Source organism: Eretmochelys imbricata, chromosome 3 (genome assembly GCF_965152235.1).
Source record: "Eretmochelys imbricata isolate rEreImb1 chromosome 3, rEreImb1.hap1, whole genome shotgun sequence".
Lineage (NCBI taxonomy): Eukaryota > Metazoa > Chordata > Testudines > Cheloniidae > Eretmochelys > Eretmochelys imbricata.
Genome location: NC_135574.1, coordinates 127,300,632 through 127,315,899, shown reverse-complemented (window position 1 = coordinate 127,315,899; position 15,268 = coordinate 127,300,632). Strand labels below are relative to the sequence as shown.

Sequence of the window (15,268 nt, the reverse complement as noted above, 5' to 3'; positions counted from 1 at the left end):
CAATTTTTTCTAATGTACAGAAAAATTAACATTGAAAATCTAAAAATGTAAACTTAATCCAAAAGCAATTTTTATGCCCAAATTATGGGAAACTAAGAAGAAAAAAAAATGGATTTTGTAACTGAACTGAAATGATAACCTTTGTTATATTGAAGATCACTAGAAAATGAAATCTACGCAGAGGAGAACTTGTGAAATTCTGCAGAGCAATATCCTGAATAATATAAAAAAACAAATCACTTTTCAGTCATCACACTTGTTTACAAGCATTCATGGCACCACTAAAGCTAGCTAATATGTCTTATTCCAATTCCCCCCCATAACCTGTTGACACCTTTCAGTTCTTAACTAGTATTTGTACTGTTTTTTTCCTATTTCTAGAGTACACTTCTATCTACCATGGAACTTGCTTTCCAGTTAATTCAATCTATAAATGAGTTGTGGCTGCAGTTCCCAGTAGTTTAAATTAAGATAGCAGGATAGAGTGCAATAATATGACTTCTAGTAAAAATAAAGAACTAAAACCAATGAGACAGTGGATTGATTTAATTCAGTTAATTTGCCATGACAGTTATGGTGGAACCAAAGATTCAATTACAGCTGACACATGGAAGACAACAAGAGCAACATGATACTCAGTGAACTTCTGTTGTCAAAACAAAACAAAAACATAAATAAGAATGATTTATGCTCTCCAAAAAAAATCTTTTATCCAAGCAGGGTGAGGTTCTCAAAACTTTTTCATAGTATGGACCACATATTAATAGCAAAATTATCTTCCAGAGCAGAACTCCTCCTCCTATTCAGGATTGCAATAATGAAATAGGAGGATCCACCCAAACACATAACATTCCTGGAGCAGCTACAACAATTGCTTACACGACAAAGGAAGGCAGGAAAATATTTAATTTTTAAAAAAAATCTTATTTTAATGAAATTTAATAACTGGCAACAAGGAGAAGAAAAAGCACTAACAGCTCAAATCCTCAAAGGTATTAAGGTTCCTAACTCCAATGGGCATTCGGTGCCTAAATACCTTTAAGAATCTGGGCTCATGTGACTAACCAGCTTTCCACCCTCTGTAAGGACTCCATGGACCACAGTTTGACAACTGCTGGAACAGAGGATCAACTAAATTTTAATATTTATTTAGTACTCTCAAATCACTGTAACCAATGACTCTTTTTACATGTAAACAATTGGGAGCAACAAGTACTATGGGAGGCAGAGAGAGATTCTCCTGCATTTTTAAGGGTTGACTGCTCTCTTGAGAGTTCTCAAAACTGCAGGTAAATATAAAACTCCAGCTCAGAAATACCCCAGGAGAAAATCTTCATTCCTCCATATCTCAGCACAAATCTTTCTATGTTGATATTTAAAAGGATACTCACGAAGGTATTTTTTATCTGAAAGTCATCCAGTTTTTAAGCACTAGCTAAAGTACTGCAGGTCAGAACTTTTTGAAAAAGGCTACCGGACACTAGAAATATAGTAAAATGAAAGCTGCATGATTGTCTATGGGATGCACAAAAGCCATTTTATAAATTCGTATTTTTTATGATAGACTTGATTAGCCAGAAATTGTGACAGCTCCTATATACTGATCACATGGAATTTTTTCTTTTAGTCTATTTTATAAAAGGACTCCCAAGATTCAAATCTCTCAGGTGCCATTTTTGCAAAGACTTATGCATGCGTTTCACTTAATGCACATATATAGTCCTACTGAAGTAAATGGGACTACTCATGTACAAAATTAAGCACATGAATAAGTCTTTCCAAGATTTGGGGCTATGTTATTCAGAATGTTTGAGGTTATTAAAATTAAGAGCATTTCAAACATTTAATTTATTTTTTGCTGTATAATTCTGCTTGTTTTATTTTTTCTATTTTTCTCAGGGTGGACAATAAAAATAGTTTGGTCAGTTTCACTTTTTCTTTATAGTCAGCTTCTATTCAATTTCACTTTCAGGTTTTACATTTATTAGAAATACTCTCATGACCTTTTCTATGCAAACAGTTTCCTCTTTTGATTTATCATTCCCCTGAAGTGTTTGCCACCCAGAATTTGTAGGATTGTGTTACCCAGGAGAAGCTGAAAGTAAAACTGACTACAAATAGAAGAGAAACTGACCAGTTTACTTGCATTGTCCAAAACGTGGCAGCAGTAGATTCATGCTTGCAGACCTAGGTGTCCTCATGGAAGTAACTGGAGGATCAGGGCCCTAGTAGGAGGCAAACAAAAGCAAACTGCATGAAGTAATAAAATAAAGCAATACGCAGTTTTTAAATTTTAAGTTTTAATAATTTAAGATATTATTAACAATACCGGTAAAGAACGAACTTTTTAAAATATTTTTTCTATCTGAGCACATCCCTTCATGTATATTTTCAAGCAAAAATAAGAAATATTTAGAAGAAATGTTTGTTTTGTTTTTTAGTGGAAGGGAACTACATTTTCTATGCTATTCAAAAATTACCTCTCCAGTGCATGCTGGCAAAATAGTAAGGTTATTAAAAACACGATTGATTAGGAAAAAACACAGAGAACTAAACTGCGGCTTTTTCATAGGACTGGAAGGGACCCCGAAAGGTCTTCTAGTCCAGTCCCCTACACTCAAAGCAGGACTAAGTATTATCTAGCCCATCCCTGACAGGTGTTTGTCTAACCTGCTCTTAAAAATCTCCAATGATGGAGATTCCACAACCTCCCTAGGCAATTTATTCCAGTGCTTAACCACTAACAGGAAGTTTTTCCTAATGTCCAACCTAAACTGCCCTTGCTGCAATTTAAGCCCATTGCTTTGTGCTGTCCTCAGAGGTTAAAGAGAACAATTTTTCTCCCTCCTCCTTGTAATAACCTTTTATGTACTTGAAAACCATTATCATGTCCCCTCCCTCAGCCTTCTTTTCTCCAGACTAAATAAGCCCAATTTTTTCAGTCTTCCCTCATAAAGGTCTAAAAAACAGTACCTAATCATTTTTGTTTTTCTTCTCTGAACTTTCCCCAATTTGTCCACCTTTTTCCTGAAATATGGCATCCAGAACTGGAAACAATACTCCAGTTGAGGCCTAATCAGCGCAGAGTAGACGGGACGAATTACTTTTTGTGCCTTGCTTACAACACTCCCATTAATATAGCCCAAAATGATGTTTGCTTTTTTTGTAGCAGTGTTACACTGTTGACTCATATTTAGCTTGTGATCCACTATGACCCTCAGATCCCTTTCCGCAGTACTCCTTCCTAGGCAGTCATTTCCCATTTTGTATGTCTGCAACTGATTATTCCTTCCTAAGTGGAGTACTTTGCATTTGTCTTTATTGAATTTAATCCTATTTATTTCAGATCATTTCTCCAGTTTATCCAGATCATTTGCAACCCCTCCTAGCTTGGTATCGTCCGCAAACTTTATAAATGTACTCGCTGTGCCTTTATCTAAGTCACTGATGAAGATATTGAACAGAATTTGATCCAGAACTGATCTCTGAGGGACCTCACTTGAAATGCTCTTCCAGCTTGACTGTGAACCACTGATAACTATTCTCTGGGAATGGTTTTCCAACCCTTTATGCACCCATCTTATAGTTTTCAGAGTAACAGCCGTGTTAGTCTGTATTCGCAAAAAGGAGTACTTGTGGCACCTTAGAGACTAACCAATTTATTTGAGCATGAGCTTTCGTGAGCTACAGCTCACTTCATCGGATGCATACTGTGGAAACTGCAGAAGACATTATATACACAGAGACCATGAAACAATACCTCCTCCCACCCCACTCTCCTGCTGGTAATAGCTTATCTAAAGTGATCATCAAGTTGGGCCATTTCCAGCACAAATCCAGGTTTTCTCACCCTCCGCCCCCCCCCCCACACAAACTCACTCTCCTGCTGGTAATAGCCCATCCAAAGTGACCACTCTCCTCACAATGTGTATGAAAATCAAGGTGGGCCATTTACAGCACAAATCCAGGTTTTCTCACCCCCCCACCCCCATACACACACAAACTCACTCTCCTGCTGGTAATAGCTCATCCAAAGTGATCACTCTCCCTACAATGTGCATGATGATCAAGGTGGGCCATTTCCAGCACAAATCCAGGTTTTCTCAGCCCCCCCCCCGCCCCCCAAACTCACTCTCCACCTTATAGTAGCTCCATCTAGGTTGCATTTCCCAAGTTTGTTTATGAGAAGGTGATAAGTCACAGTCTCAAAAGTCTTACTAAAGTCAAGATATACCATATCTACGCTTTTCCCCCATCCACAAGGCTTGTTACCCTGTCAAAGAAAACTATTAGGTTGGCTTGACAGGATTTGTTCTTGACAAATCCATGCTGACTGCTACTTATCACCTTATTATCTTCTAGTTGTCTGCAAATTGATTGCTTAACTATTTGCTCTATTATCTTTCCTGGTACTGAAGTTAAGCTGACTGGTCTGTAATTCCCTAGGTTGTCCTTATTCCCCCTTTTATAGATTGGCTTGGTATTTGCCTTATTCCAGTCCTCTGGAATATCTCCTGTCTTCCATGAATTTTTGAAGATAATTTCTAATGGCTCAGATATCTCTTCAGTCAGCTCCTTGAGTATTCTATGATGTATTTCATCAGGCCCTGTTGACTTAAAAACATTTAACTTGTCTAAGTAATTTTTAATTTGTTCTTTCCCTATTTTAGCCTCTGATCGTACCTTCATTTTCACTGGCATTCACTATGTTAGACATCCAGTTCCTACAAACCTTTCTGATAAAAACTGAAAATAATAATCATGTAGCACTTTTCCATTTTCACATTTTTCATTATGGTTTCCTCCCCTCGTTGAGTAAGGGGCCTACCCTGTCCTTGGTCTTTCTCTTGCTTCTAATGTATTTGTAGAATGTTTTCTTATTACCCTTTATGTATGTAGCTACTTCAACCTCATTTTGTGCCTTGGCCTTTCTAATTTTGTCCCTACATACTGGTGTTTGTTTATATTTACCCTTTGTAATTTGACCTTGTCAAGGTTCCTCCCCCACTCTGAACTCTAGGGTACAGATGTGGGGACCTGCATGAAAAACCTCCTAAGCTTATCTTTACCAGCTTAGGTCAAAACTTCCCCAAGGTACAAAATATTCCACCCTTTGTCCTTGGATTGGCCGCTACCACCACCAAACTAATACTGGTTACTGGGGAAGAGCTGTTTGGACGCGTCTTTCCCCCCAAAATACTTCCCAAAACCTTGCACCCCACTTCCTGGACAATTTGCCTAGGTGACTACAGACCCAGACCCTTGGATCTTAAGAATAATGAACAATCCTCCCAACACTTGCACCCCCCCTTTCCTGGGAAATGGATAAAAAGCCTCACCAATTTGCATAAGTGACCACAGACCCAAACCCTTGGATCTGAGAACAATGAAAAAGCATTCAGTTTTCTTACAAGAAGACTTTTAATAAAAATAGAAGTAAATAGAAATAAAGAAATCCCCCCCTGTAAAATCAGGATGGTAGATACCTTACAGGGTAATTAGATTCAAAAACATAGAGAACCCCTCTAGGCAAAACCTTAAGTTACAAAAAAGATACACAGACAGAAACAGTTATTCTATTCAGCACAATTCTTTTCTCAGCCATTTAAAGAAATCATAATCTAACACGTACCTAGCTAGATTACTTACTAAAAGTTCTAAGACTCCATTCCTGGTCTATCCCTGGCCAAGACAGAATATAGACAGAAACCCTTTGTTTCTCTCCCTCCTCCCAGCTTTTGAAAGTATCTTGTCTCCTCATTGGTCATTTTGGTCAGGTGCCAGCGAGGTTACCTTTAGCTTCTTAACCCTTTACAGGTGAGAGGAGCTTTCCCCTGGCCAGGAGGGATTTTAAAGGGGTTTACCCTTCCCTTTATATTTATGACAGACCTAGTTTCCACTTTTTGTAGGATTCTTTTTTGAGTTTCAGATCATTGAAGATCTGGGTTAAGCCAGGGTGGTCTTTTGCCATATTTCCTATCTTTTGTACACAGTGGGATAATTTACTCTTGTGCCCTTAATAATGTCTCTTTGAAAAACTGCCAAATCTCTTGAAATGTTTTTCCCCTTAGACTTGATTCCCAAGGGATGTTACCTACCAACTCCCTGAGTTTGCTAAAGTCTGCCTTCTTGAAATCCATTTTCTCTATTGTGTAGTTTTCCCTCCTACCATCCTTAGAATCATGAACTCTATCATTTCATGATCACTTTCACCCAAGTTGCCTTCCATTTTCAAATTCTCAACCAGCTCCACCCTACTTGTCAAAATCAAATCTAGCTTCTCCTCTGGTGGTTTTCTTCACCTTCTGAAATAAAAAACTGTCTCCAATACATTCCAAAAGAATTTATTGGATAATCTGTGCTCTGCTGTGTTATTTTCCCAACAGATGTTTGGGTAGTTTAAGTCCCCCTTCACCACCAAGTCCTAAATAAGGGGCAGATAAAGGGCAGCATACTGTGTGATTTTTAGCCAATTCAGTTAAATCAATGTGCTATGAAGGTAGACACCCTTAAAGTGATTTAAATCTCGTTTGTATCAATTTATTTGTGGAGCAAAAGAAACCAATACAAACAGGTTTAAGGTGATATAAGTGTGTTCACTCACAAGGGTCCATGGTTTAACTAAACCTGCTTATTTAAACCCAGCACAAGTTTGTGCGTAGACAGTCCTGTGGCTCAGAGAGCCACAATCTCCTTCCTGGTTATCCCACTTCTCCCAGGAGGGAGCAAACTTCACCAAATCTATATCCAGTATAGAAGTTCCTCTGTGCTGACTAGTACAGGGTGGGAGTGGAGGTGTCACTATACCCCCAACCCAACCACCTGAGCAAAAGAGGGTCAGTAACCACTTTGCAAAGCCCACTTCTCCTCCCATGTTGCTGCCTATGATGCAGACAGCTGGCACAAGAGAGCTTGCACCCCCTTATGCCTCTGGGCCAGTGCACTGGACAGGCCAACATTTAACTCAAAGGAGTGGCACTCATGGTTTCTTAAGAGTCCAGTCAAAGAGTAAAAGTGACATGGGGGTAGGGCTGGGGTTTCAGTAAAACAACGTTTTTCGTGGAAAGTATCTGCTTTCTGCAAAAAAATTCCTTTTTTCCTCCAAAGACCTTGGCCAAAAATGGGCATTGCTCTCTCATAATGCACCACAACCAGGGACTCCATGTTGCACAGCTTCCCCTCACCAAAAAAGGGAGACTCTGATGCATCATGGGAGCTGTAGTCCAGCTGACGATCCTGGCCCACAGAGGACAATGGGGACAAAGAACAAGCTGGTACTCCCATTAAGCATTACAACTCCCATTTTTGGCAAAAATCTGATCGTTTTCAGCCAAAACCACTGAAAACTCAAAATTTCCCATGGAAAATTTCAATGAAAACCTCAAAAAAAAATCTTTCATTTTCCCTGAAAATTTCCATGAGGGTTTAAACATTTGCACCAGCTCTACTGGGGGCTTTCAGATTAGGGGAAGAAAAAGTAAAGTGGGGAAAAATGGGAATGCTATTCAAGGTTGTAAGACCGAATAGCGGTCCCTTCCCTAAACTCTACGAGGAGGAAAGGATCTGAAGTTTATCATGAAAATGCTGAAACCACCCGTGACCACAGATTACATTATATTTTTCTATACATAGCTTTGTACTTGCACTGCTGTTAAAGAGAGTTAAGTAAAAAGATATTTTGATTGACATGAACCATTTGGCAATGATTCCTCCTGCTTGTGGTGCAATCAGGGTGCTCTCCATATACCTTTATCTGCTCCAGCCTTGCAATATATTTGGCAATTAACAAGTGAAACTCTGGAATGGATTTTTCTAGCAGCAATGATTAGATTTGTGACAGACTGCCTGCTTGATCAGCCCTACAGGCAGAATACTGAAAAACTCAGTCTTGTCTACATAATGCTTTAATCCACAGAAGAGGGGTATCAATTTTAGTCTTCATTTAGTCTTTAGTTAGCATGTCCTGCACTAACTGACTCGCACAGACTCTGCTGGCACACACTAAAAATTCCCCAGTGCACGTTAATATAGTACTGTTTGAAACAGGACTGCATTAATGCACACCAGTGAACTTCCAGTGTGAGCCAGCAAGGGCCACATGAGCCAGTTAATGCATGACACACGAGTGCAAACTAAAATATAAAATTCTTTGTGCAGACTAAACACCATGTAGACGAGTCCTCATACTGGCTTTGGCTCTGGAGGAGGGTATTTTGTTTACAAGACACATTCTGCCCTCTGATGCATCTTACTATCTAGAATAATCTCCATATTGTATGCTTGAGATCAAAAGGTCAGTTCAAATTCCTAAGAATATCTTCACTAAATGCTACCAAAAAAAAAATTGAAATATATTTTGATGAAATAAAATACAGTATTCTTTTGTGTACTCAGCAAAAGTCATCTCAGATGCACCATCTGGCTTGCAGTCAGGACTTCTTATTTTTTTAGTTAAATCCAATTTCATCCAGCAGAGTTAACCAAGACATGGTGAGGGCAAGTGGCTTTCCTGAGGTCACACAACGATTTAATGACTCAGCCTGGATTAGAATTTGTCAACTGACGGTCACTATTACCTCTAATCCACACAGCCAGTCCTGGTCTTGCACAAAAAACAACTTCTCAAATTTCTTTTAATCTCTAAAGACCCAGCTTTGAAGAGGCAAAATATTATTTATGAGGACTGTTCATTATTTCAGTAATTGCTCCAGAAATAGTTGTCCCTTCTGATCAGCAGTATTATGAAACAAAGTGGATTAGTTTAGCCATAGCTAGGCTTTTCCAACTGCTTATATGACATTTAGTTTTACTCCCTCCAACACAAGACACGTATGTACACAAATATCATGAAGACACTCAATAGAGCATCTTTGATAAGCCCATTAATTATAAAATGCAGGTTCCTGAAACCAACTTATGGCCAAATATTTGAAAAGAGTGGCCTCCTTTTTGTGGGTGTAAACTGCCCCCTCAAAATTTGCACCTACATTTTGCACATCCAGTTCAACTGCAAGCAGAAATCAGGTATTTCAGTGTGAAAGTGCTCAAATTTGGTGTGCATGTTTACTCCCTCAGTTTATTTTTGAAGGCATGAAATTACAGGCAAGTATTCTAGTATTTGCATGTCTGACTACCTGATTTGCACCTGCAATTAAAGAAAGTGTGAAAATTTTTCCAGCAAAAATTTGTGCTCATAAAAAGTGAGGCTGTGCCCCCATCCTTCGAAAGCTTACCCCACAGGAAGATGACACACTTTGAAAATGAGAAAAAGGATTCCAACTTCTTTTTTTAGGTGGTGGGTTTTAGCACCAACTCACAAACAACATGGATACGTCTCCACTCACTTTACAAGAGATTAAACATGGACAATATAATTACCTCTGCAAGTTTCAGATGAAGAAGAGCATTTTCTGTTTCCAGCACAACTATTCTTTCTTCTTTAGCCTGAAAAAACAACTGATAAACTAGATTCTGCATCCTCACCCTCAGCAATAAAACTGAAATAATAATTTCTGAATGTAGTCAGACCAATAATCTTTTGACAATCATGCACTTATTATTCAGCAGCACAAATATTGCAGTGTAAGAAGTTGATGTGATATAATAAACTTTCATTAATATATTTTGCCTTAATATACATTTTTATAACCACTTAGGATAAATAATTCCCATTTATTAGATTGTCTAGTTACTGGTTCTCATCTTTTTTCAATATTGAGACCTACTTTCCCATACTGGTACTCCCTTCCAACCTAGCTGGTTTAGCAGCTTGGGAAAGTGCGGGTGTTTATGACACCATGACATGTTTGCAACTCTGCTGGGTGCAATGCCCCCTAGGTTGAAAATCCCTGAGCTACTGTGTCAGGCTGTCTGCAGATTCATGCAGGCATCACTGCATCAGTTAAAGCTCAGCTCTCCTTTTCAAGATAGTCTCTGCAATCATAAGGCTAGAAATATTTTTAAAAATAATGAAAAGGGTAAAAAAGGAGGGTCACTAGAGCCCGCTCATGACCCCTAGATTGAGAACCCTTAGTCTAGTCTTAGTCATCTTAAGTAGGGTGACCAGATGTCCCGTTTTTATAGGGAGAGTCCTGTTTTTTGGGACTTTTTCTTATATAGGCGCCTATTACTCCCCACCTCCTGTCCCGTTTTTTCACAGTTCATATCTGGTCACCCTAGTCTTAAGCAAAGTAAGCAGTCATGGGATAAGAGAGAAGGTTCTCTCATGGATTGGTAACTGGTCAAAAGATAGGAAACAAAGGTTAGGAATAAATAGTCAGTTTGCAGAATGGAGAGAGGTAAATAGTGGTGTCCCTGAGGGGTCTGTACTGGGCCCAGTCCTATTTAACATATTCATAAATGATCTGGAAAAAGGGGTAAACAGTGAGGTGGAAAAATTTGCAGATGAATCAAAAGTACTCAAGATAGTTAAGTCCCAGGCAGACTACAAAGAGCTACAAAAGGACCTCTCAAAACTGAGTGACTGGGCAACAAAATGGCAGATGAAATTCATTGTTGATAAATGCAAAGTAATGCACATTGGAAAACATAATCCCAACTATACATATAAAATGATGGGGTCTAAATTAGCTGTTACCACTCAAGAAAGAGATCTTGGAATCATTGTGGATAGTTCTCTGAAAAAACATCCACTCAATGTGCAGCAGCAGTCAAAAAAGTGAACAGGACGTTGGAAATCATTAAGAAAGGGAATAAGACAGAAAGTATCATATTGCCTCTATATAAATCCACGGTACGCCCACATCGTGAATACTGCATGCAAATGTGGTCTCCCCATCCCAAAAAGGATATACTGGAATTGGAAAAGGTTCAGAAAAGGGCAACAAAAATGATTAGGGGTATGAAACGGCTGCCGTATGAGGAGAGTGGGACTTTTCAGCTTGGAAAAGAGATGACTAAGGGGGCGGGGGGGGGGGGGGAGATATGATAAAGGTCTATAAAATCATGACTGGTGTGGAGAAAGTAAATAAGGAAGTTTTATTTACTCCTTCTCATAACACAAGAACTAGGGGCCACCATATGAAATTAACAGGCAGGTTAAAGTTAAAACAAACAAAAGGAAGTATTTTTTCACACAACGCACAGTCAACCTGGGGAACGCCTTGCCAGAGGATGTTGTCCCTCTGGGGCATCTGGCATTGGCCACTGTTGGAAGACAGGATACTGGGTTAGATGGACCTTTGGTCTGACCCAGTATGGCTGTTCTTATGTTCATTATTGTTTACAATAAGAACAGCCATGCGCTCAATCTTGTATTTCAAGGATCTGTACAGATTATACTTTCCTGGTAGTGCAGAGAAATAAGCATTGCAGACACAAAGAAAATTTCCCAATTTTGGAACCACAAGGGTTTTTTTTCTACACAGCCAAAATGGCTTGGGAAAGCAGATGATGTTGCTCTTTTCCGATTGCCAGAAGATGCCAAAAAGTCATATTATCTGGGGAATCAGAAGTTTCTCAAGGTCTCAGCATGGATTCAATTTTATATTCTAATTTTTGGTAAATTGTGATCCTAGTTCAGATGTGCAATGATATTTATCAATGCCAACATTTAAATTAGTTCACTACTACTCAAAGCATGTAGAAAGGGAAAAGGATGAGTATAAAGCATAATCTGCTAAGAGTGACAGCGCATTTTGGTGCCACAAATGGAACGTGCTTGGATGATGGTCACCATTTCCCCTCAAGTCCTCAAACCAATCCTCGAAAACAAAAGGCTATGAGGCATCTGAGCCCCATCAAAGGGGAATTAATCCTACAATACTTAGTGCGGCATCTCAATCTGAGCATCTGAGGACACTCCAGAGCATCAGCAGCCTGATCTGTTCAGGTGATAAGTAAGAGGCCAGGTAGCATCTTCCACGACTCTAGTGGCTAGTGCTCTTCTCCCTGCTGGAGGCATCTACAGAGTCAGGCAGACATCACAGCACTGATCACATTCAGGTCATGTTTTCAAGTTTTTCTTAGCAACCAAGAGGGCTAGAAACACTTTCTTGTAATGGAAACTGAGGTTCTGATCTTATCACATGACTCTGGGAGCAGGCTGCCAGGCATATGTTTATAACTTAGTGCACCCCTGCTGATAGGTGTATCCCAGCACAAAGCAGCTGCAGCACCCAGGAGCACAGCAAAGCCCATGGGCGCATATTTGAACTTCTGCACAATCCTGCTGTGAGCAACATCTCGTCTTGGTGCCCTAAGCAGGTGGAACTTGAGGCAGGAACATGTAGCTCTTTCCCCCAACGTGGGCCCTGACCCCCAGGACCATCCAGCTGAACCAGGCTGGCCATGGCCAGGCCCAGCAGGGGACATAGTACCAGGGGCTGGTGAGCAGCAGCACCGGGGAGGCCACAGAGAGGAAGATCTGCTCAAGAGCTACTCCCTTGACCCAGCTCCTTGTGGTGGGTGCATCGCTGGGTGGTATTGCAATGGCTTCCAGCTCCACAGGCCACCTGGGATATTAGTTGGCAGCTCCTCCATGAGGCTCCAAGCACAGGCATTTGCCTGATGTGGTTCACAAACTCCCCTAACACTTGCCCCTTTTGCGGTGAGAGGGAGACCCTGGTGCACAGCTCCGTAGGATGTGTCAGGTTGAAGGACCCTGGTCATCTATCCCAGCAGAAGGAAGAAACTGAATGGGAGGTTGGGGCAGCCTGCAACTGTGAGGCCTATTTGCATTCCCTTGTTCGATCTGGTCTCCAGGAGGAGCTCCTCTGTGCTGTGCCACGGGCTCCCTAGGGCCTCGCGGGATGGTGGGGAAGATCGGGGCTCTCTGCTGCACACCCCCTCTGGACCCTTCCTTATTGCCCCATCACCTTCACTCCCCCGCCTGTTTTCTCCTTCTTCCTCCCCCATGACTAGGGCCCTACCAAATTCACTGCTATGAAAAATACGTCATGCTCCATGAAATCTGGTCTCCCTGTCACAGAGTCACTGGGGCAATGCTCTGGAACTACTCTGTATGAAGCCAGTCAGGACTCTGGGGGAGCATGCCTCCTCTCTCTGAGCATACTGTCGCCAGGGCAAGTAGCTTATATAGCTTTGACCTTCCTGGGTCTGACCTTGGAGCATTCAGCATCCCCTTTTCACACTGTGTGATTCCTGCAGCAAGTCCATCTGGGCTGGGCTCCTGGGAAAGCCAGAGGGCCCTGCACCCCAACTTTGCAGTCAGCTGTGACTCTCAGCCAGCATGTAGAACAGAAGGGTTTATTAGTTGACAGGAACAGAGTAGAACAGAGCTTGTTAGCACAGAATTAATGACTTTCAACCAAGTCTATCTTGGGGAGTCCTGGGCCAGATGTCTTGGACTCCCCCTCTTCCAGTTTCCCCAAGCAGACAGCCATCTTCCAGCGACCTGACCTCAGACACCCCCGTTGCTCCTCCTCCTCCTTCTTTGTCTCGCTTCCCGGCCAAAGAGTTATCTGGTCGCATCCCCCTCCTGGGTCTCAGGTTATGAAGGGCACCGGCTGGTCATAGCATACGTGCAGGCAGCTGGAGAAGCCTCACCTGCCCAGAGGTTTCAGCCAAAGTCACACACCCCACTCCCACCACCAAGGTATTGGTGCAGCACACAGGGAAACTGGGACACAGACAGTATTCAAGCAAAACAGTAAAACTAACATAGGCTCAACAGTAAGACTCACAGGTTCACATACAACATAACAAGGGAAAATCCCCACGTCGTCACACTCCCCCCATGAAATCTGTTTTTTTGTGTGCTTTTACCCTATACTGTACTATACAGATTTCATGGGGGAGACCAGTGTTTCTCAATTTGGGGGTCCTGACCCAAAAGGGAGTTGCAGGTAGGTCACAAGGTTATTTTAGGGGAGGTTGTGGTTATTGCCACCCTTACTTCTGCGCTACCTTCGTAGCTGGGAACTGGAGAGCGGCAGCTGTTGGCTGGGTGCCCAGCTCTGAAGGTGGTGGCTAGGGTTGCCAACTCTGACTGAAGCTATTCCAAGAGAATTTTTTCCCCAACATGACGTAATGTCATTTTCTTGAAATAGCCTATCAAAATCTCCTGGATTGCTTTCAGTAGTCACCGGGAAACCAGTGCTGACTCCAGGAGACGCCAGGCCAATCCTGGAGGGTTGGTAACCCTAGCGATGCCCCGCCAGCAGCAGCGCAGAAGAAAGGGTGGCAACACCACACCCGGCCATGCTTACATCTGCGTTGCTGCCGGCGGTGGCTCTGCCTTCAGAGCTGGGATCCCGGCCGGCAGCCGCCCTGGTTCTGCAGCTGCCCGGCTCGGAAGGCAGCGCTGCCGACAGCAGCAGTGCAGAAATAAGGGTGGCAGCACCGCAACCCCACCCCTCAGTAACCTTGCTACCCCCCCACACTCCTTTTTGGGTCAGGACACCTACGGCTACCCCACCATGAAATTTCAGGTTTAAATAACTGAAATCATGACAGTTACCATTTTAAAAAATCCTATGACCGTGAAATAGACCCCCAATGGAGGCCGCATTGGGTAGGGCCCTCCCCATGACCTGGCCCAGCGGCTCCTCCCCTGCCCCAGCCCCATGGGCGCCAGCCCAGGAGGAGGCAGCGGGTGGGGCGGGGCGACAGTGATGACATCGCTGCCATGACGCACTAAGGACGGCCCAGCCCCCTGCAGGTGAGGGGGCAGGGCCACCGGCTCCTCCCCGAGCGTGGCCCCCCCGCCCCGCACGCGGAGCGCACTCACGCGCAGCTTCTGCTCCAGCTGCCGGATCCGCTGCTGGGCCACAAAGCTCGGGCTGATCCCGCCACCCGGCCGCATCCTCTCTCCCGTCCTGCCGCCGTCACCCCGCGGTCCCGCGGCGCGCACCCAACAATCCCCACCACGCGCACGGAATCGCTTTGAATCGACCAATCAGACGCTGGCATGGGGCTTCGCTTCGGTTGCTGCGGAGACAGCGCTTGTCCTCCCTCCCACCGCAGGCGGTGATGACTCCCACTGGCTGGAGGGCGGCCAGGGAGCTTGTGACAATACCGGGGCGCTCTCCGAGCGCTCACTGACGGGCGTTAGGGAGCATCTGCCAAGGCCCTTGCTGGCGCAGCGGCGGAGAGCGCCACGCAGGGACTGGGAGGAGGGATCAGGACACTTGAGACGGTCGGCCTCCGCTCAACCGAACCTGCTGCACGCGACCTGCTCTCTGCCTCGTCATGAGTGACAGCCCCAGCCTGCCAATCCAGCCGCGGCGGGGGGAGGTGGGGCGCACGTGGAAGCAGAGTGGCGGGTGGCCCCGCGCTGGAGCGGGGC

General features: G+C 43.2%; 1 protein-coding gene across 1 annotated transcript in view; it reads right to left on the bottom strand.

Annotated features, from left to right (window-relative positions):
- KIF25 (kinesin family member 25) overlaps nt 1-14,610 on the bottom strand; it is a 72,292-nt gene extending 57,682 nt beyond the window's left edge. The window contains 3 exon segments of the mRNA XM_077811821.1: nt 9,379-9,444; nt 14,441-14,577; nt 14,580-14,610. Of these exon segments, the coding sequence (XP_077667947.1) occupies nt 9,379-9,444; nt 14,441-14,577; nt 14,580-14,610 (234 nt within the window).
- Between the last annotated feature and the right edge of the window lie 658 nt (nt 14,611-15,268).